Raw genomic sequence first — 22,355 nt, forward strand, 5'->3', positions numbered from 1 at the left:
TAAGGAATCTAACAGAGGATAAGCTTTAAACAAGAAAACTGACTGGTGAGACAATATCAACAGACAGGTAGCAGGCATCAAATATTATTTAAATGTAGGGCTGAGACTAAGTGAGGTATATAAAGGAGAGTATATAATAGTTATTTATGGAAAAAGTTTTTTTATTTTTATTGGAGTATAGTTGATTTACAATGTTGTGTTACTTTCAGGTGTACAGCAAAGTGAATCAGCTATACATACACATTAACCACTCTTTTTTCAGATTCTTTTCCAATATAGACCATTACAGAGTATTGAGTAGAGTTCCCTGTGCTATACAGCAGGTTCTTATTAGTCATCTATTTTATATATAGTAGTGAATATATGTCAATCTCAATCTCCCAATTTATCCCTTCCCCCCTTATCCCCTAGTAACCTATTTATGGAAAAAGTTTTATAAACTGCTTTTAGTAACCATATTGTATGGTATTACACTAATGTTATCCCCAGAAGATTCTGTGTAAAACGTGGGAGAAAACAAATTATTAAATGATACTCTATTTCTATGTGTTTCTGAGAGACAGACTTCTCGGAGCAGAATAAAAGAAAAAGCTTTAAGTTAAAAGAGGTTAAGTAATTATCCTCAAGCCCTAAATGTGATTAGGGAGTATCAGCATGAACTCATTAAGGAATTCAATCTTAAAAAATATACAAACACAAATCTACACATATATATTTCTAGTAACTGAAAAGAACTAGAAACAATGACCAACTGGATAGTAAAGAGCACAACTAAAAACTCAGACTTTGGTTTTGAAATTCCATTTCCTACCAAAAGAAATCAGGATTTTTTCTTTGAGAAATAACTAAATTCAGGTCTGTGGCAGGAAGTGTATAAGATGAGCCTATCTTGTCATACCAGTTATCAAGACGTTATCAAAGACTACCAGGGTTGTGTCAAAAAGACCTGAACACCAACTTGAAGATGCTTCTACCAAAGTTGGGAAAATACTCAGATCGAAACACATTAAAAAATGTTTAAATCTGTAAGTTTATAATGATGTGTGTGTGTGTGTGTGTGTGTGTGTGTGTGTGTGTGTGTGTGTGTGTATGAAAAATATTGGTCACCTTTGGAGGATCCTAGATTGCCAATTTTTTATTTTGTAAACTGGTAAATAAAGGGAAAGAACAAGTATTGAAATAAAACCTCAGTGCTGGTTAACCGAAGAATAAGGAAAAGTTTCTCTTAGGAATGTTAGAATTGAAATAATCCAATTCTGAAATTCCTAATAAAGTAAGGATATAGGCATTATGCATCAATGCCTGCTAATATCACATGAAACAGGCAACGCCAAGTACCACCACCTATATAGGAGTGGTACAGTGGTCTAGGTTCAGTTATGCCAAAAATAACATAACTGAATCTAATTAAGCATGTGGATAACTAACAATTTATAGGAAATACAGAGGAACCTGATAAATGACACCATGGAAAATCCAGTCTGTGTGAACATCTACAGGACAAGTGATTTGGTGGTTTCTTCAAACAACAAGGGGGAGTAAAGAGTTGGAGGAAAACTATAAATTAAGAGAAACTTAAAAAAGACATATATTAAAGAGGTAAAACTATAATTTCATTACTTGGATGATAAAAATTATACAGAAAAGTAAGGAAGTGATCACTGTAAAAATTTGGAAGAATGGCTATTCTTGGGAGAGGGGGTCAAGAGAGGATTGTGTTTGGAAACAGATGGGTATAGAGCATCTGAGGTAGTAAGCTCTAGTCTCCTGATATGAATGGTAGTTACAAGGGGGTCACCTTATAGGAATTCACTAAGCTCTCTATGTATTATATGGTTTTCTGAATTTGTGCTATATTTTAAAATAACAAAGATTAAAAAATAGATTTATAAATTAGAAATCCTTTTAAATTTATTAATCTTTATATTCTTAGATAAATGTACTACAGCTTATGAAAGGATAAGTCAAAAAGTTCTACAATCTCCAGATATGGAGAGAAATCCTTTAATAAGGTTAAAGTATAAATTGAGGGAAAACTAGAGTATATGAAGAGGTGCACTAAGCTGTAGTTTTACTATTGTAAAAACTGTTTCCTCCTCTAATGGTAGCAGCATTTTGCCTTATCTATAAACTTGGGAGTTAGGGAGGAATAAAAATATAATGAGGGTTAACTGGAATCAGGTGATCTTTTAAAACCACAGAATGTTAAAGGCTTTTAATATTTTAAAACGCAGTCCTATTTAATCAGGAAAATCAAGGCACAAATTTCAAAGAGGTGGAAATTTTGATCTAGGACTTTCTCAGCAAAGGAAATTGATAGATGTAGTCAAGATTTAATTAAAGAGGAAAAAAGAATTTTAGAAAATCATAAAAGCCTTAGCAAGTCTAAATGTAAGTAAAATCTATTCAAGTATCATTCCAAAGACAGCATGAAATGATCTAACAGAAATTTGTGTGTTTGGAGGGAGCCCCAAGAACAGCCCCTGTGCTCTCTCCTTTCCTTCTCCCAATTGTATATAACAGTCATGGGAGAGAGAGCAACTCCTTCAATTTTAACTGTCTCTAAAAACTGTTTATGGCAGAGGCTGGCTTTGATCACAACTGTTAACAGAAGAAAAAGTAAAGAGGGGCTAGAACAGAGAAAAAAAGAGAAAAGAATATAATGCATGCATCTTGTTTATGCTTCAGATTCAATATGTGTTAGCTGATAGAAAAGGGAATACGAAATTTTAAATTTCGGATCCAGGGTAATGACAAAACTCCTGGGTTCATATCAATAAAACCTCTTATAAATATTGCTTATGTCACCTTAAATATCTCAAAATATAGTGAATTAGAAAATTAAAGCAGTATTAGACAACCACCATCATGAACTCCTCCTTAGTTGTTTCTTTCCTTCTAAATAAAAATGTTTGTACATTTAAATTTGTCCTTATCTCTACATTCACTTCTCTAATTAGTCTTCATTTTCTTCCCCTGACTTGTTGAGGTTTCTACCCTGTTTATCTCTACTTGACTGAGTTCCCAGCAACTGGAGATAAATAAAATATATCTTTATCAAAGCAGTTTAAGCAGTCACTTCTACGAAGTCTTAAAAAAACACAATGAGTTCTTTCCCTCAAAGAGAAAAGTGGGCTGAAGAAACACAAAAGCTTTGCAAGAAGAAAACGCAAAGAGGGACATGTCCAGCCGTTCCTGAGTTAGTGGCACGATCGTGTTCATCAACAAATGTTTATGGTGTGTTTCTCTGTGCCAGGCAACATAGTTTTACTTCCCTTCCTATCTTCAAACTCCAGCTACTACTAAATGCAATTAAAGTCAAAGTGACCATTTTTTCCAATAGTTAAGGAAACCATCTTCTTCCTCTTCCCATGATTCTGTGAGCCCTTAAAATAAGTAAATCAGCTTTCTAGAAAATGTTATAGGCTCATCCCCAGGATGAGGAACAACTGATTTATGTGGCAATTTACTATCTAGTTCATGTTTCTCTATTGGATGGGATTAATGTGCAAAGGTACCTATGAAAACGTGGTGTCTGAATCCTGTCTGCTTCACATCCCTACAAGAGCAGAGAATCCCACAGCCCAATGCAGACTCCTCTCTCTCAAAGTCTAGACATGAGGGTAAATTAGAAAATCCATTTTGACCTTGGATCCAAGAGATATTCTCCAACTCAGCTTTACCAGTAATTAAACTAGTATTTTAAATCCTATCATATATTGTTCCTTTTTCAATTGGTTTAGAACTTATAGTGTAAAATGATCATCACCAAGCCACAGTACGACCAGAAAATAAGGGAGTCTGGATTAAGATAAATGAGAGATTAAACAAAATGAAACAAAAAGGAACAAAAAATCAAACATGCACACCCACAAACTTCTCTCTCTTTACCATGTCATCTAGATAGCTAGAGGTACCAGGAATTATGAGACTGGGTTTTCCTGTTATCTTATCACAGAGGGCAGGCAGTTTGGTAGTTCAGAATCACAAAAATAATGTAACCTCCACAGGCATCCCCCACCCCCCCAAAAAAATCAGCCAGAAGTTATGATCTTCTCGATCTAATAAATAGCAACATAAAATTTGAAGTAAAAATTTTAAATTATATAAGCGTACCTAATGCCAAAAAACATTATGAAGCAGCTTATAGAGGCATACAAAAAATAAAATTTATATAAACTTAAAATCCTCTCTTGCCCTGGTATAGATACTACAATCCTTTTATAATCATCTCTTTTCACCTACCTTCTACCCCTAGAAGTACTCAAAAGTATCTGGAAATCTCAAAAAAGAGGTTTAAGGTCCTCAAATAATTTAAGAACCTTTTCTACAATGATCCTTAATAAGTCACCTTCTTCTCCATCAAAAGAGCATAATCTATTCAGTCTGTTATTATTTCTGACAGTGGCACCAAAACACACCCCTACTGGAGGCCTATAATCAGCCCCTGACATCCAAGACACAAACATTCCAACATTCTACTTTTCTATTTGACTATTCTCTTTTCTTTGGATTCTAATATCTAAAACTATTTCCTTAAATTATACTTAATCCACCAAATCATTGCTAAAATATCTGCATTAGTGAACTCGCTAAAGTACCTATTTCGGTACTTTTATAACCATATTAACTAAATAATTTTTCAACATATCAAATCCCAAACCTCCTCCTTCCATATAATGTCCTGTTAGTGTTTTATCCTTCTTATATATCTTTGTTATTTATTGAGTTCTGAAGCTATCAGGAAATCTACATGTCCTAGATAGGGGAAATATTTTTCCTCCTTGCCTATATTTGTTCTGTACCATTTCCTCTGAGGTTTCTATTCATTCTTATTACTGCTGGTCTATCTAATCCCACAGTGTTCCTCCCAATTCTACTTCTTCCTAGCTGTCCATACATCCAATCTCTTGGAACCAACATGATAACTTTGATGTCAACCTTCATATATTTCTTCAGCTGTCAGTTCTTACAAAAGCTACCATTCCATGAATATTCCAAACATCATCAGTTAACAACTCTGCTTTAACGTCAATCAATTTCTAATATGAAAACATGCCTGTTTCATCCTACAGATAAGTAAATCCAAAAACCAAAGACAGAAGAAAAAACATAACATACAGAATGTCTGGCATTTGGTTCATTTTAAAGCATTTATTAGTTATCTAACAAAGTTAAAACAATAACCTTCAGTTTCAGGTAAGAAAAATGATAAATTCTCTAATATTAAATGCTACATATCATTTATTCCTTTTAGAATTGCAACCCAATACATACCTCTGTAGAAAATGAGTTTCTTCTGGATTTATCCAAGTAACAGAGAATGAATACACATTATTTTAGTATTAAAAAAAAAAGACTAAAATGTGCCTTATAGACATCACTGACTCAGTATGCCAAAAGGTAAAAGATTTAACTAACTTGACCATTTGCTGAAATTTAAAACTTAGTAAGAGGCTGTAGTTACCTCTTTTTGTAGATGAAGTTTGAAGCAACTGTTTGGCTTTGAGGGAAGTACGAGGCAAATTTTTCAGCCTTTGCGAAGCTGTTGAAAAATAAGGAACTGTAATATTTGCCTGGAAGGACAAGATAAAGACTATAGCTTCTGTAAACTTGAATATTTTAATACAAACTTGAAAATTTATCAAGGAACAGATAAGGTGAGACTATGTTAGAATCCTAGAAGCAGAGGAATCTTAAAGTGATGCTTAGTGCATTAAGTTGGAAAAGAAAGGGAATGGAAATCTTAGTGCAAAGTGCATACTTTCCAAAATTATTTCTTATAGATGAGAAAATCTATAATATGTAAACCAATCAAAATATCAAAGAGAAAACAAACCACCAGCAAACATGCTACAGGATGCAAAGAATACAAAGCTAATAAGTAAAGTGATGAACGCAAGCACACAGTACAGAAAAAAAAAAATAAACGTAGTACTTGTTCAGTGCAAAAAGCAGACTTTGGCAAAGCAGTTATTGTTAGATGAACTGTCCTAACATGAAATAGTAATCCCCATACTCAAAAAGGAGAAGAAAACTCAGAACCAGGCAGGTCCTCAAGGGAGTAAACAATCTAGTTGCTTTAATATGTTCAACATCATCTTGCTGTAGAATTCAACTAATTGCACTTTAGACTTTGGGTAGCAACATATCTGGACTATGCACACATGCATACGGGGTGGGGAGGGGTGTGTATGTGTTGGGGTTGAGGGATTTGGAAGAGTCAGAGCATCTGGTTTTTAAAGTGATCAATGAGGAGTTCTAAGCTTTCTTCGGAACTCCTAATCTATTAACTGCAGCGAAACTCTCATAACCAGCAATTAAGCAGCAGTTCAGAGCCATCTGGAGTTAAATCTCACTTTGGCTCCAATGAACTGATGATTCCCACATGTACCAGTGCAGTCACCTATTTAAGTGGCTCTAAAATGTCATTCTACCCATTTGAAAGTCAGACTTCATATACCTCTAGGATTTATATGCAACACCCCCAACCTGCCCCCCAAAAGAGATCTCAAACCATAAATCTGGCCAGAGTTTAAACAATCATTGGGTTGATAAATGGATTACTTGATATATCACCAAAAAGAATTCAGGAGAATTTTTCTTTCCCTCTATTGCTTAACCATATCATTGCTGATAGGATTTTCTCACTGTCTAATAGTAAACATTTTTAAAAAGTACCAAATGCATTTGATTTCAATTTCTGTAACACTTACTACAACACATTACTGCTGCTAAATAATACTGTATGCCAGTTTAAGTTAAATATATTGCCAGGCAGACAAGCAGAAAATTCTCCAAACTTAAAAAATACCAATTTTATAATGCATTACTTCATATCTATCCCACAGAAATACAGGATGCTGTCGTCATTGAATATTCTTCATTTACATATTTATTCATACATGCTTTCAACCATTCATATTTTCATTCATTCACTCATTCATTCATTCCTGCTTTCTTTCATTCTTTCAAGTAATTATCTACTTTATTAGAGGCACTGTTTTAGGAACAATGGATTCAGTAGCCAGCTAGATAGACAAAGTTCCTACTTTCATGTAACTAAGATTTTAGGGAAGGGGAAACACAATAAACAAAGAGTAAAATATATGGCCCGAGACATGGTGATAGCTGCTAAGGAGAATATTAAGTAGGAAAGGGGGACAAGAAGTAGGAGATTTAAGTTGCAATTACAAATAGAGTCATCAGGAAATATTTTCCTGAGATGACATTTGCCCAAAGATCTGAAGGAAGAGAGGAAGTGAGCCATACAGATATCAGGGGAATGCATTCTATATGGAAGGAAAAGCAGCAGTAAGGACCTGAGGTAGGAGTGTGCCTGGTACATTTGAAGAACAGAAGTAGGCCATGGTGATTGGAGTGGAGTAAACGAGGGCAAAAGGTAACCAACTGTACATACACTGGCAATCCACAGTATCTATTAACCATTAAAATTTTTTAAACGAGGGTTTAACATATCATCTCTAATCAACTGTCCTGGAAAGATCTTATTTAAATTAATAGCTACAATAACTCCAATGGACCTTATTTAGCCCTCAAGTTTCATGGGTGATGCCACAAGAACAGCATCTACAGACAAGAGAAAACTGTCCAACAGAAAGTCAAAGAATCAGATAGGATCCTGTTTATAGCAAATAGGATCAGGCAGTATACTCTAAATTTGCCTGATACAGATGGAATGAAATGAGTGATTTTCATGAGATACCACAAAGTCAAATAATGTTACTCAAATAAGAACAAAAGCTAAATTTTAATCTGAATTATCAATCATAATTTGATCTGTTTTCTAATGACGAAATCACTTTTTATTTATTTATTTTGTCCGCACAGCTTGCGGGATCTTAGTTCCCCAACCGGGGATCGAATCCAGGCCCCGGCAGTGAAAGCGTCAAGTCCTAACCACTGGACCGCCAGAGAAGTCCCCAAAATCACTTTTTAAAGATAAATTATAGTAGTTAAACTGAAAGTCTCCAAATCCTTCTAGAACTTTAATCCATTCTCCACATTGCTACTAGACTGAATTTCTTAAGTAACCCTGATTAAAAGCCTATGATGGCTCGCCATGCTTATAAGATGAAATTTAAACTCCTTAATATGATATTTATTTGATTCACTTATTTTTTGGCTGCACCACGCGGCTCATGGGGTCTTAGTTCCCTGACCAGGGATCGAACCTGCACCCTCGGCAATGAAAGCATGCAGTCTTAACCACTGGACCGCCGGGGAATTCCCGACATATTTAAAAGCTCCCACAATCTAACCCCTACCTGCATCTCTCATCCTTGGTCACTGCACCAACTAACCATCCTGTGACCCCCACTTTAGTCAAACAAAACCACTATAATCAGGGTGCCATTCTTAAGACTTCATTACTGGTCCCACTGTTTGGAAAACCTATACTTCCTTTCCTCGTGTGACAACTCCTCCAGAGTTGGCTGAGATACCTTTCAATACCTTTCCTGAAAACCTCTTCATACTGCTGTGTAATGCCTCTCCTGTTCCCACATCACTTCCTGCCTATCACTTCCTCTTTTGGAGGGCACGAGCTGTCTCTTTCACATTTATATTCCCGGTGCTTGGAATATATACACCCAATAAATACCTGTTGAATAATTAAGAAACACATAAGTGACTGAGTACTGGATAAAATCCAGAGATTCAAACTAAATATTCGAGATCCTCCACAGCTGAGGTCCAATTGAGTGGTTCTCAAACTTAAATATGCCCGAGTCAGCTAAAACACTTCTAAAAAACAGATTCTGGGTCCCCATCCCAGATGTATTCAATCAACATTTCCAGAAGTAAAGGTCAGAAAAACTACATTTATAAAATCTCTTTGTGATAACTGACAACATCATTACACTACTTATCCTTAAGTAGGAGTTCTACAAGTATCTCACTCATTTGTACCTTAGCCAATTACACAGATTTATCATGACTTATTTATTTCAATTTATGTTTCATAATTATATAAAATTCTAATGTAACCTTTTAGTGTTTTGGTTACAAGTGAAATCTGGATGAGAATTCCTTCCCCATGGGCCTAAGTGCACTCTGGCCTATGTATAAGCTGACAACTGCCCTGGACACTACCTCTTCAGTGAGAGGTCCAGAGTACAATACTGATCCTATACATCTCTTCTCTGGGAGTATACTCTGTATCCTATTCAAATATATTCTTCCATTTAGTTAAATGTAAGCAAGCAAGTGGATAAATGTTACAATGACTTATTTTACCCTTTGTGGTAATTCACAAAGTATTTATAGTTCAGTCTCAAATCATGCTCCAGTAGAGTCATCCAAGAATATTTTCCAAGATGCCTCCTCATTTGCAATTAGGTCAGCATGATGTAATCCAAACAATGATTGGGAGGAAATCAGGAGACTCATGGAGGAGTTGAGAAGAGGGAGTAATTTGGCTTGGTTTTGCCACTTTTCTAGTTACTTGACATTCTATGTATAATTTATATGGATCTCTTCTCCCTCTCTATAAAAATGAAAAATGAGATGTTGTGAGCTTCAAATGGGACAATACATGTGAAAGTAAACTCATACTACTTTTTTTAAAACCAGCAGATTACCTTGGGTTTTCCTCTCTTATTTCTGAACCAGTAATTCCTATATTTTTCTGAAAATTAAACTTTCTACTAAACCTGTGCTCTAGTGGTCTTAGAAAGCAAGCACTAGTCTTTTGAAAAACTGTCCATGAGAAACATTCCTTCCTTTAACTGGAGAATCTGAGAAAATTACATGTATCCATGACCTCTGCAATGCTCTGGTTTTCTTAAACTTTTTAAGTTACTCACATTTTCCAAATATAAAAGTCAAGAATTGGTAACAGCTACCAAAATGAAAATATATTAGAACTCTCATAATATTCATATTTGAATGCCAACATCCACAATAATGCAGCCATAGCAAATAAGCATATAAAAATAGTGATTGGCATAGTAACAAGGCAAAATAAGTGGTCCCTTAGGTGGAAATGAAGCAACCTTGCAAAGTTAGGTTCATGCAGACCAGCAAGTAAGAATCAAAGCTTTACCACTTAAGAGCTGGAAAAATACTTAAAAGAAAACAAAATGCAGCAAATATATAAATTTGGTTTATATAAAATATTTAAAATGCTAATTTATGTATAAAACTTGCCATTGTAATATCTGTACATAATTATATATCAATATAAAAAGGCTATTATGAAAACAGTACACCTATATACACACACTAGTTAAAACACACATATATATTATGTATCAAAGATATACGTAAAAATTTCAGAAAAAAAGGTAACATTTTATTTTGCTTCATAATGTATTAAGTTTAAACAAAACGTTTTCAATTTTTTTTTCTTTTTTTTTTGGCCGTGCCGCATGGCTTCCGTTATCTTAGTTCCCCAACCAGGGATTGAACCTGGGGCCATGGCAGTGAAAGCCCAAGTCCTAACTACTGGACCTCCAAGGAACTCCCAAGTTTTAAAAATTTTTATGAAATAAACTTTATTAAATTTTAAACCTGCCAATATTCTGGATTTACTACTTTCCAAATACATTTTTGTGAGTAGTGTGATTCTATACTAAAATAAATATTTGTGATATTTTCATCATAAATAAGCTTCACTACAGCTACATATATAAAAATAAACAAGTATATGCAATTTTTAAAAAAGGATGGTACCTTACTTTTTCTTCTGCCTATACATCATTCAAATATTGAAATACATGACTATGAAACAGTATACATATATCCCACTTAAAAGTAAATTAGTGATTAGAATCTCATTATGTTTCTTTACGTATTTTCCTTAATTATCAACTTCTGGGGAAAAAGAAAAAAAAATTCACCTAAAGGAAAAGAAAATTCTAGGGAATCAGCAGTTGATTATACAACGGTAAGTCTGCCACTAAAGAAGGTGAGTAGTTATCATAAAGTTTAAGATAAGGTCAATATATTCTTCTTTTATTAACATTTTTATCCTAGGTTCTCAATCTTTTATTGTTCCTTCTCTTTTGGTAAAGAGTTATTTTTCATTTCCATACAGCTTTAAGATGCTAGAATAGTTTAAACACACAAACAGCATGTATGAGGGCATGAGGGAACAAATCTGAGTAAAGAGTTGGTACTGACAATAATGGAATGAGGTAAAAAGGATATAGATATAGCTGGTTTCATCAAAGAGCTGGGAACCTGTCTGAAAATATGTCATGGAAAGATTTGAGAAATTCAGAATTTAACAATTCAAACTAAGTATTAAAGCACCTCTGAAAGCCGAGTGAAAATGGTGTTTTGGATTATCTGTGCATAGACTGTAAAAGTGTAGCTTATAATATACATGAGTTTTGTTACTTAATATTCTTAACAATATAAAAGTTTCTTTCCTGTTGTATTAACACTGTGGATTGCTCTTCCCAAGGGGGAAGAAAACCCCAGAAACAGGATATTATTAAACCAAATTAACTTAATTTTCAGGTTTAAAGGCACAAAAACCTATCACTCACCACTTCAGTAATAACTTAAGAGTTCAAACTGTATCTTTACTTTCATTTTTTAAATTTTGTGAATCTCTATTTTCTACACCATTTATGAGTACCATATGAGTACCATAACAACACTTTTTTTTTTTTTTTTTGCGGTACGCGGGCCTCTCACTGCTGTGGCCTCTCCCATTGCGGAGCACAGGCTCCAGACGCACAGGCTCAGCGGCCATGGCTCACGGGTCCAGCCGCTCCGCGGCATGTGGGACCTTCCCAGACCGGGGCACGAACCAGTGTCCCCTGCATCGGCAGGCGGACTCTCAATCACTGCGCCACCAGGGAAGCCCCACAGCGACACTCTTAAACACATAGTTCACATGGTCTGTGTGTTTAAAATTTAATGTGGTATAAAAACATGTTTTTGCACACCTCCATCTAAAAAAATGAGGTACCCAAATCTCTAGGTATCAGTTTTCTACAATGCCTTAAATTTTAGAGTTTATCTTAGAAAGAAAAAGAAATAATATTTCTGGATAATTTTTATGTCTTAGTACTAAACCACTGATGTGACAAATCTCTCTAATTGGGCTTCGGCTTTCAATCAGGATCAACATGGGTCTGAATCCTAACTTGCTACTTATAAGCTGTATGGTATGATCATAGATAACTTATGTAACCTTTCAAAACTTCAATTTCCTAATTTGTAAAATGTGTTAGTAATTGAACCTACTTCATAGAATTGTTCAGAAGATTAAACAGAATTATGAATGTTTGGTACTGTACAATGTGAGTTCTATAATATAAATAATATCATATGCAATTTGTAAATGAGGAAAATTTATCAATACATCACAAAAGTCATTTTGGTTCAAATGTATTTTTTTTCTGGACTGTGGATTTTTGAGCCACCAAGTAACAGCAGCTTAATACAAACTACACAAAGTCAGCTAAACACAATAGAGCCAAGGAAGAGTGCAAGGGGATTTAAAAAGAGTTGAATGCTTTCAAAGTTGGGTTACTCAATACACAAGTTATAAATGGACAATCAATAACCTCATGTTTGTATCACTTCTTTGTCACAGCTTTGAGGAAATGAAGGAACACATCACAGTGACCACTTCAAGCACTGACAGTAAACATGCTACAAAGGAACTGAATGAATCAAACTACAAAACTGATGTGGGGCCTCCCTGGTGGCGCAGTGGTTGGGAGTCCGCCTGCCGATGCAGGGGATATGGGTTCGTGCCCCGGTCTGGGAGGATCCCATATGCCGCGGAGCGGCTGGGCCCGTGAGCCGTGGCCGCTGGGCCTGCGCGTCCGGAGCCTGTGCTCCGCAGCGGGAGAGGCCGCAACAGTGAGAGGCCCGCATACCGCAAAAAAAAAAAAAAAAAAAAAAAAAAAACTGATGTGAACTGTGGGATAGAAGGCATGCATATTGAGCATTTCTAAGATTGTAGAAATAACTGATAGTTGTTTAAAACTGGTTTGACTGCATGCTCATATCTACCCTACTTAATACGCAATAGTTTTTGGAAAGTGTTCAATTCTGTTTTAGTCACTCTATAAAGTACAGAGTGCCATCTACTCCCACATCACTTCTTGGCTCAGTTTGGCCACTTTGTCTTAGAAGTTCCTTCTGCATGATTATCTGATCTTTGTTTATGTTGCATATGTCTCCTTAATTCAACAGTCTCAACATTCCTTTCCATCAGGTTACCTTCAACTTTTTTAAAAAATGAAATTCTACATTTGCTGGAGTATTTATTTTATTTATTAAGAATTTAATATGCCTTTAATTGTGCTATTATTTTTATGGGATCATTATTGTTTTTATTAATGTTCTAGTAAGAAAGCTCCTTGGGTTTTAAGTGGTCTGCTTCAGGACTATTTCCCCCCAAAATCCTGTCATTTTTAATGTGCAGTATTGCAGAATATAAGATTTTTAAGGCATATATATTTATATATTAAACAGCTAGAACTTGCTTATTTTAGAATTCTAGAGAGACCACAGTTTCATACAGATTTAAGTATTGATACAATTGGGTATTTTATAGGGACAAATTTTAAATTTTAATATAGATCATCTTATAGCAATTGATAATCACTACATTTTACTATAGTTTAATACAGCTATTCAGCACAAAATTAAAATCTATAATTTTCATTTATCTTTAAATAACTGATACATAAAAGATACTTACTGGCTGAAGCCTGAGGTTGCATGCGAGGTATTCCTCCATTTGGCACTTGAAAATTTGAGTCACTTCTGCTGCTTTTCACTGAGTCAACTTGTGTATTAGATGTTCGGGACAGGTTTGGAAGACTGCGTCTTAGTTTTTCTATGACAACAGAAATTTAATTAAAAGAAAAAAATCAAAACATTCTTTCTGATGGAGAAAATTAAAATGTTAATTAACATTCAAAAATCAAATTCTTGGGCCTCCCTGTGGTGCAGTGGTTAAGAATTCGCCTGCCAATGCAGGGAACACAGGTTTGAGCCCTGGTCTGGGAAGACCCCACATGCCATTGAGCAACTAAGCCCACGCCCCACAACTACTGAGCCTGTGCTCTAGAGCCTGCAAGCCACAACTACTGAGCCCGTGCACCTAGAGCCCGTGCTCGGCAACAAGAGAAGCCACCGCAATGAGAAGCCCGAGCAGTGCAACGAAGAGTAGTCCCTGCTTGCCGCAACTAGAGAAAGCCCGCCTAGAGCAACACAAAGACCCAACACAGCCAAAACTAAAAATTAAATAAAATAAATTAATTAAAAAAAATAAAATTCTTTAAGTGTTCTGCATATTTTAGAAGAGCTAACAGGAAGTACACGTCTTATAAAAATAAACAATACAGTTTCTATAAATGGGTAGAATTGTTAAAAAGAACCATAAATTACTTAAAATCTATACACAGGGACTTCCCTGGTGGCTCAGTGGTTAAGAATCCGCCTGCCAATGCAGGAGACATGGGTTTGATTCCCTGGTCCGGGAAGATCCCACATGCCACAGAGCAACTAAGCCCGTGCACCACAACTACTGAGTCTGCGCTCTAGAGCCCTCGAGTCACAACTACTGAGCCCACATGCTGCAAGTACTGAGGCCCGCATGCCTAGAGCCCATGCTCCGCAACAAGAGAAGCCACCACAATGAGGAGCACGCACACTGCAACGAAGAGCAGCCCCCGCTCACCACAACTAGAGAAAGTTTGCGCAGAGCAACAAAGATCCAATGCAGCCAAATATAAATTTAAAAAAAAAATCTATACACAGATCACTTCATGAGTATAACAAATCAAAACTAACATAATCAAGTAAAATTAAATTCACTTCTTCCTTTATTTTTGCATTGACTCAGTATTTTTTAAATAAATTTATTAATTTTATTGTATTTATTTTTGGCTGCGTTGGGTCTTCACTGCTGCGTGTGGGCTTTCTCTAGTTGCGGCGAGCAGGGGCTACTCTTCCTTGCGGTGCACAGGCTTCTCATTGCGGTGGATCCTCCTGTCATGGAGCACGGGCTCTAGGCTCGCGGGTTTCAGTAGCTGTGGCTCGCAGGCTCAGTAGTTGTGGCTCGGGGACTCTAGAGCACAGGCTCAGTAGTTGTGGCGCACGGGCTTAGTTGCTCCATGGCATGTGAGATCTTCCCAGACCAGGGCTCAAACCCATGTCCCCTCCATTGGCAGGCGGATTCTTAACCACTGTGCCACCACGGAAGTCCCTGACTCAGTATTAATAAAACAATAAACTGTCTCAATTCTTGATCTACTTTCTAAAATACAGAATCTTGATAAAAACTGTTACTTTCATACTGAAAATATGAAGGACAAATTTTTTCCAGACATTATAGTTACCTTCATTTTTAACACTTGTGGTCTGTAAATCTGTGGGATGGCCTTGAAGGGAAAGGCGAGGTTGCTGTAAGCGGCTAATCATAGGCTGTGGGGACACTCTACTATATTCTATTCCCCGAGCAGGAGATCGAGAACGAGGTGAATTTCGGGGTGACTGCTTAGGTGATGGTCGAGGTGAATTGCGTGGTGATGGTGAAAACCTGTTAACAGCAGGGTATACTGCATGATGCATATTGTCATCTTCATCATCTAAACTTTGTGCATCAAGTTCCTGATCACTAAAAGTACCCCGTCTTGTAGAATTGCAAGATGAACCAGAACTGCGCCGAGACGCGGTGGCTGCATATTCTTGCCGGAGACCTGACAATAATGAATGTGTTATTTTATTTCTTCAGTTTTATTTTTAAACATTTAAATATTTTTAAGGTTTAAAAGCAAAAGATTATCATTGAGAAATTCAAATAGGGTATAACGTGTAAAGGAAAACTCCCTTTCACTTGATTCACCTTAGACTTTCCCACACATAAGGATGCATATACCACATCTAAAAGGCTCTTTTTAAATTAAATGAAATTCGTAAACTTTTGCCCAATTTCAACATTTCTTCTTGAATCCGAAATCTATATTAAAAATAGAACCATAAATTTAAAAATATTTCTACTCCAAAAGACAGTAATCCAAATTTGAGATTAACATTAAAGGAATACTGAAGGAAAACAATTACTGCCCAACCAGTGTAAAGAATACATCAGGAGTAAATATACTCCCTGGATACTGAATCCTTGCTTAATCTTACTCAAGAAGATGATGAAGGAAACTTCTATCCCACTCTTAGGAATTCAATACTTGGGCACAAACATAATTTCAGTTGTTTCATAACCTAAGTGACTTCAATAAAACAAGATAAATTCTAAGTCATCACGTAAGAATTTTCAAAGGAGTCAGTCCCTTAATTATCTTGATACCTTCAGAAATACCCAAGCAACCTTAGGAGCCCTTCAAATAGTATAAAACCTTCTAGAATAAAAACAAATGTTGATAGATATGCAACGAGAAAAAAAATTACAATTGAAAAAACGTATGGAATTTAGATAACATTTTGAGGAAGTCCTGCTAACTATTGGCAGTTTAGCCCAAAAGGTCTGTTCCAGAGGAGTATCAAACTTTTAAGTTATATATTCATTCACAGAAAGTGATTATCAACATGGTTCCCCAAAGTAGTGGATGAGAATCACACCAGGGTACCTGTAAAACTAGATTCCTAGGGCCCGTCTAGCCCGTTGGTCAGGTTTGGGGACCACTGTAGTAACCAACAAATTACTTAGGGTCATGTTATAGCAAACATGGCACTAAAGTCACCTAGCAAAAGACAACAGACCAGTGAGAAGAGCGGTGTTTTAAAAAAGAAAAATCCAGATCCCAATGCAGGTTCTCCATTAACAAGGCGGTCTTAGGGAAGTCACAACCACTATGGGATTGTGTGTTTCTCATTTTAAAAATGAGGGAGCTTAACCAGGCAAAAGCCCAAATCTGTTACTCTTCATTTTTGTTACCAAAGAACGGGAGAAACAATGTTGTAAAAAGGAAAATCATTCTCTCTTTAAAAAAAAAAAAAGCTGGTGTTTTCAAGGAGGTATCACACACCTTTTCAGCATTTTCTATTTTTTTTTAATTCACCAGGAAAAGAAATATTTGTGCATGTGAATAGCTTAGAAAGGATTTTTAAAGTAAGCCTAAAATTTCTATTATGCATTACCAACACACAATATGAAAACTACAGCAAATAGCTGGGTGAATTTCTAACAAAATACTGCAGTCTAAAAAGTCAGGATTCAAAGAAGAAATGAGTGAGTTTATTCTAACTGGTAGTTACACAGCATTCTTTATTCTTTTTTCACATCCATGATAATAAGTAACCCCTCACTAGCTGACAATACCATATTCCCAGTGAGGAGTTATATATACAAAGTTACAGAATAAAAGGGTAAAATGTTATTAGTTTCTAGGGCTAAAGATAGATAAAACAAGCATCAAACCTTTCTATCTCTAAGGGAAGATGTGTGAAAATGAGACAAGAATTAGCAGAGTGAGAAACACTGCAGTTTCTTAATAAATGTTATAGCTTGATAAAACTTACTACATATTTACATAAAAGAAAGGACCTAAACAGAAAACTTTTGAACTGAACTATAACATTGCTCCATTACCTCAGCCAACTGTCAAGACTCTGAAATCTGTGTTTCAAGGATCTTTTCATTATGAAGGTTAGAGAGACTGCTTCCTTCACAGTTAAGCCTATGGCATCATACAATAAAATATACAGGCAAGAATAATACTATCACCAACATCTTACATTCAGATGAGAGTCAGGGCACTAATGAGCCCTTGAAATAGTATGAAAAAACTTGTGTGTATGCATATTTTGGGAGTGACAGGGGACAACACTTTTATCAGATTCTCAAAGGTATATGTGACCTAAAAAGTTGCAAGGACCACTTTGCAAAGCAACATTACATGCTTCATTTAACTTAATGTCACAATTCCGATTTTCCCATGAAGGTCTTTTTTACAGACTACACCAAACATTCTAAGAAAGATGAAATTTGCCCCCAAGGAGAAAAAAACTGATTTGGGGGGTGTGAAAAAAATCTTAGATATCATAATAGTTTGTGGCCCTTATAGTACATAAAGAGATATACAGTATATCAATGGTATTAAAATTTAACGGGAGTGGGGGTGGGTAAAAAAAGTCTAAATCAGCTCCTTGGGGAGGCATTAATGAAAGAACAGTTGAGAAACTCTGGTCTACGCTAAGAAAACACAGAGCAACCGAGTAATAACTACAGAGTTACAGTGTAGAGTAACATGCAGGGTATGATTACCAGCCACAGAAGCAGAGCATAGCCTGTTTTTCTTTGCTCCTCACACAGCAAATTGCTCTACATACTATGGACTCTAAAAACAAGTTAATGAACAAACCAGTCCACTTGAAAAAGCCTCTGAAATTTCAACATTTCTATTCTTACTACATTATTATTCCACAACACTTTGACATATTTAATAACAAAATTGTACAGTAATGAAAGACCACAACTTTAACAATTAAAATACTTACTTTCTTCCTGCATCCGAGCTAGAATCTGCACATCAGTTACATCATTTAGCTTATAATTGGATCCAATTGAATCTTCATCTAATTCTGAAGCACTTAATTCACTGTCTATAGAGGACTGAGGACTGAGTGGAGGATTTCTGTCTGACGAACTTTTCAAATTACCTTAAAAAAGAAAATGATTCAAACTTCAGTGAAACAAAAATTGAATAAACATCTGTTGCAATTAACTTGATATTATATCTTTGGATTAAGTTCATTGTTATTCTGTCTTTTCTGTTTATAAAATTCCCAAATGTTAAAATTAAAAATTGACCTGATTAAGTATAAAGAGGGCTACAGAGACTCCTTCATATATAATGACAAATACAAAACACATTTTCTTATAGCTATAACTTATCTATATTCTTATGAAACAATTAAGTTTTCAAAACAGTACCTGGCAAGTAGTTAATGTTCAATAATACATGCTAGAGGATTTCAACTTTTACAAGGTAGCCAATGAAACTACTCTATAAATAGATGAATTTAAGATGTGTTTTCTCCTCCCAAATTCAGTCACTAGCAAATACCACCATCTTTTTTCCCTTGAATAAAAGCACCTACTTTTCCTAAACAAGAAAGCTATAATTTGAGGAAAATCAGGACTCCTTAGAGATTTAGGAACAAACCAAAAAAAGAATACTAAGCTCATTTCTCCTACAGTATGCCATGTTTACAAAATTCCTTCGCTAAACTAGTAATGGGGATCCAAGGAGTTCTCTGAAATTTACTAGTGAAGCATAAAGATGGGATGAAGAAAATGACTGGATGAAAAAACTCATTTTATCACTGTAAACCAAAAGGGGGATACAAGACAGGTCAGAGGAATAAAGGATATACATATCCAAAAGATTCTAATTTGTTTCTAAGGAAATGCTTTCATCAGATCATCAACTTCTAATGAAGAATTTAAAAAATTCCAAGACTGTCACTAATATTTCTAATACAGATTTGAAACTTGTTTTCCAGAATTCTTCACCATAAGAGTCAGCTCCAACACGAATGGCACATAAAAAGAGCAAGAAGAATACGAAATAGTTTATGTTATCAAGAAGAGCATAGTACACGTGATAGGAAAAGTACTATAAGGTCAGTCTCAAATAGTGCCTGAATAAAATTCTTTATATTAAACAAATATGGCAGATCAACCTTTTTAGTACAACAGTCATGGGTGAAATAAGGAGCAAGTAACAACCTACGTACAGAACAAACTTCAGGGTCAATAAGTGATGAGACTAGGGAGTATACAAGTCAAAAGTTTGAGGTGGTTAATAATACTTTAATTTTTAAGGAAGCTATGATAATTAATCATACCAAGAGCAGTAATAAGAGTAACTGAATGGGTGAAATCTAAAGAACAGTAAGCTACAGAATAACAGTCTCAGTCACAGAACCACAGCAGAACATTCTTCTCTCAATTATAGCAATCTATCCCTCTCCCATATCATTTAGAGCTCTAAACACCCGCTTGGCACATTCATATACAGCCTTGTACTATTATTTAACTACAATATCAAAGCTTATTAAAACTCCTATTAGAAGAGTTTAACTCTGTAGCTTTTACAACCTAAGCAAGCTACTCAGTAAGCATCTATGGGTTAAAAGAATAAAGCCTGTGATGCTATTTTATCAAGCCACATTAAAAAACTTTTACACACATGCTAAAGAAAATTTTATGAATGTAACTTGGCTTATCTGTATCACTGGAGCCTAGTATCGTACTACCTAGTGCTAAGTAGCACCTCAATGATATCTTCTCTAACCAGTTGGAGGTTTCATAAATAAAGGAACTTGAACTACTGATGAGTAAGTTATTTTCTGAGGCAGGGCAGTAAGTTAAAAACCATTTCTTAATTACTCCATTTCGTTTCTCCTTACCTGAATTTCCAGGAAGTATTAGCTGTTTGACTATAGGAGGTCGCACTGGGGTTGAGGACGGAGAATTGAAACCACTGCTGTATGGGCTACTGGCATTTGGACTGTAAGGACTTGTGTAACTGATGGAGTTGAAAGGATTATTATACAAATTCTGCCTCTTGAGAGCTGCATTAATGACAAGGGGAAAAATCAAATTGAAGAAAAGGCTAATAACATCGCAAAAATTTTCCTATTGGGGGACTGCCCTGGTGGCGGAGCGGTTAAGAATCTGCCTGCCAATGCAGGGGACAAGGGTTCGAGCCCTGGTCCAGGAAGATCCCACATGCTGCGGAGCAACCAAGCCCGTGCGCCACAACTACTGAGCCTGTGCTCTAGAGCCTGTGAGCCACAACTACTGAGCCCATGTGCCACAACTACTGAAGCCCATGCACCTAGAGCCCATGCTCTGCAACAAGAGAAGCCACTGCCATGAGAAGCCCGCGCACCGCAATGAAGAGTAGGCCCCACTCGCTCCAACTAGAGAAAGCCCGCGCGCAGCAATGAAGACCCAACGCAGCCAAAAATAAAAAATATAAATAAAAATAAATTTATTAAAAAAAAATTTTCCAATTAGGAAATTCAGTAAGTCATTATCTCAGTTTAAACACAGAAACGTTTCTATAGTAGTGGAGAGAAATATATCACATTAATAATCCCAACAAAATATTTCCACTATCTTAAATTTTGTTATGCAAATAAAACAGGAGCCACACCAAACAGAAATAATACTATAGGAAGAATATCTCCTCAACAAATTATTAGCTACTAAATTAAGTTACTTCTATCTTGTTGGAAAGTTTATTCCAACTGTATCAACCTTGAATGGCCTTTAAAAATAAAAAGAATATAGGGGCTTCCCTGGTGGCGCAGCGGTTGGGAGTCCGCCTGCCGATGCAGGGGACACGGGTTCGTGCCCCGGTCTGGGAGGATCCCGCATGCCGCAGAGCGGCTGGTCCCGTGGGCCATGGCCGCTGGGCCTGCGCGTCCGGAGCCTGTGCTCTGCAACAGGATAGGCCACGGCAGTGAGAGGCCCACGTACCACAAAAATAATAATAATAATAAATAAATAAATAAAATGAATATAAAAGCATATTTGTGTTGTCTCATTTTCCTATAACAAATACACATTGCTAATAACAACAAAAAACTATGAAATAATGAGTTTTAAAAACAGTCTTTCCAAAGTTTGGATTTTTGAAAAAATAAAGCAATACTGACTATTATTTAGGCCAGATTAAGGTCAAACATACAAGAATTCTTTTTATAAAAAGACCCCCCCATCCCATTTTCTGGGCCAAGGAGAATACTTCTGCCAAAAAAGGGGAAAAATTTGTGCTATGCATATAAAATTATAAAAATAGTATGAAAGTAGGGCTAAGATATCAATTATATACGAGAAAAATTAATACTTAAAATATTTTTCTTTTCTTCACCCTATTCTAAAATCTACAGCTTATTCATATTTATGACCATCACCAAAGTACTATGCAGAATAAATACACAAATGTGACATGGTACTTCTCAAGAGGCCTAAAGCCAAATAGTGCAGGCAGAAAAAACAGCGATTTCAAGGCAAAATGAAATGAATACTATCATAAAGGCGCAAAGAGGCTAATGGAAATGATGAGATAGGAGTAATTCATTACAACTGAGAGAAAGTAGATAGTAAGGCTTTTTGGAAGGAGAGGCACTGGAGCAGTCTTGAGAGGATAATTTGGGAAGACACTGGAAGTGGGGAAAGTATATGTTTTCATCTGTTTATAACATAAACTAAAGCCATGTCTTGAAAATGCATAGTGTGTCCAGGGAATAACAGTGAGTAATCTAGAAAGGTAAAGTTCATGGTGAGGGACAAAACAGGAAAAACCAGCTGGGGCCAGGTCACAGGAGGCCTGGAATACTATGCTCAGGAGTCTGGAATTTGTTCAGTAGCAGTGATAACACCA

The 22,355-nt window shown here is 35.9% G+C and overlaps 1 protein-coding gene across 4 annotated transcripts in view; it reads right to left on the reverse strand.

The window, feature by feature from the left end:
* Positions 1–22,355, reverse strand: part of SLAIN2 (SLAIN motif family member 2) — an 82,305-nt gene that overhangs the window by 21,474 nt on the left and 38,476 nt on the right. For 2 of the 4 annotated variants that reach the window (XM_060110261.1, XM_060110289.1), the window contains exons 3-7: positions 20,371–20,535; positions 18,454–18,615; positions 15,339–15,698; positions 13,694–13,831; positions 5,468–5,545 (exon numbers count right to left, since the gene is read on the reverse strand). In XM_060110261.1, the coding sequence (XP_059966244.1) occupies positions 5,468–5,545; positions 13,694–13,831; positions 15,339–15,698; positions 18,454–18,615; positions 20,371–20,535 (903 nt within the window). The remainder of the gene's footprint in view (positions 1–5,467; positions 5,546–13,693; positions 13,832–15,338; positions 15,699–18,453; positions 18,616–20,370; positions 20,536–22,355) is intronic. The other 2 variants (XM_060110280.1, XM_060110270.1) reach the window with 2 other exon arrangements.

The sequence above is a fragment of the Mesoplodon densirostris genome, chromosome 1 (assembly GCF_025265405.1).
Source record: "Mesoplodon densirostris isolate mMesDen1 chromosome 1, mMesDen1 primary haplotype, whole genome shotgun sequence".
Taxonomy (NCBI): Eukaryota; Metazoa; Chordata; class Mammalia; order Artiodactyla; family Ziphiidae; genus Mesoplodon; species Mesoplodon densirostris.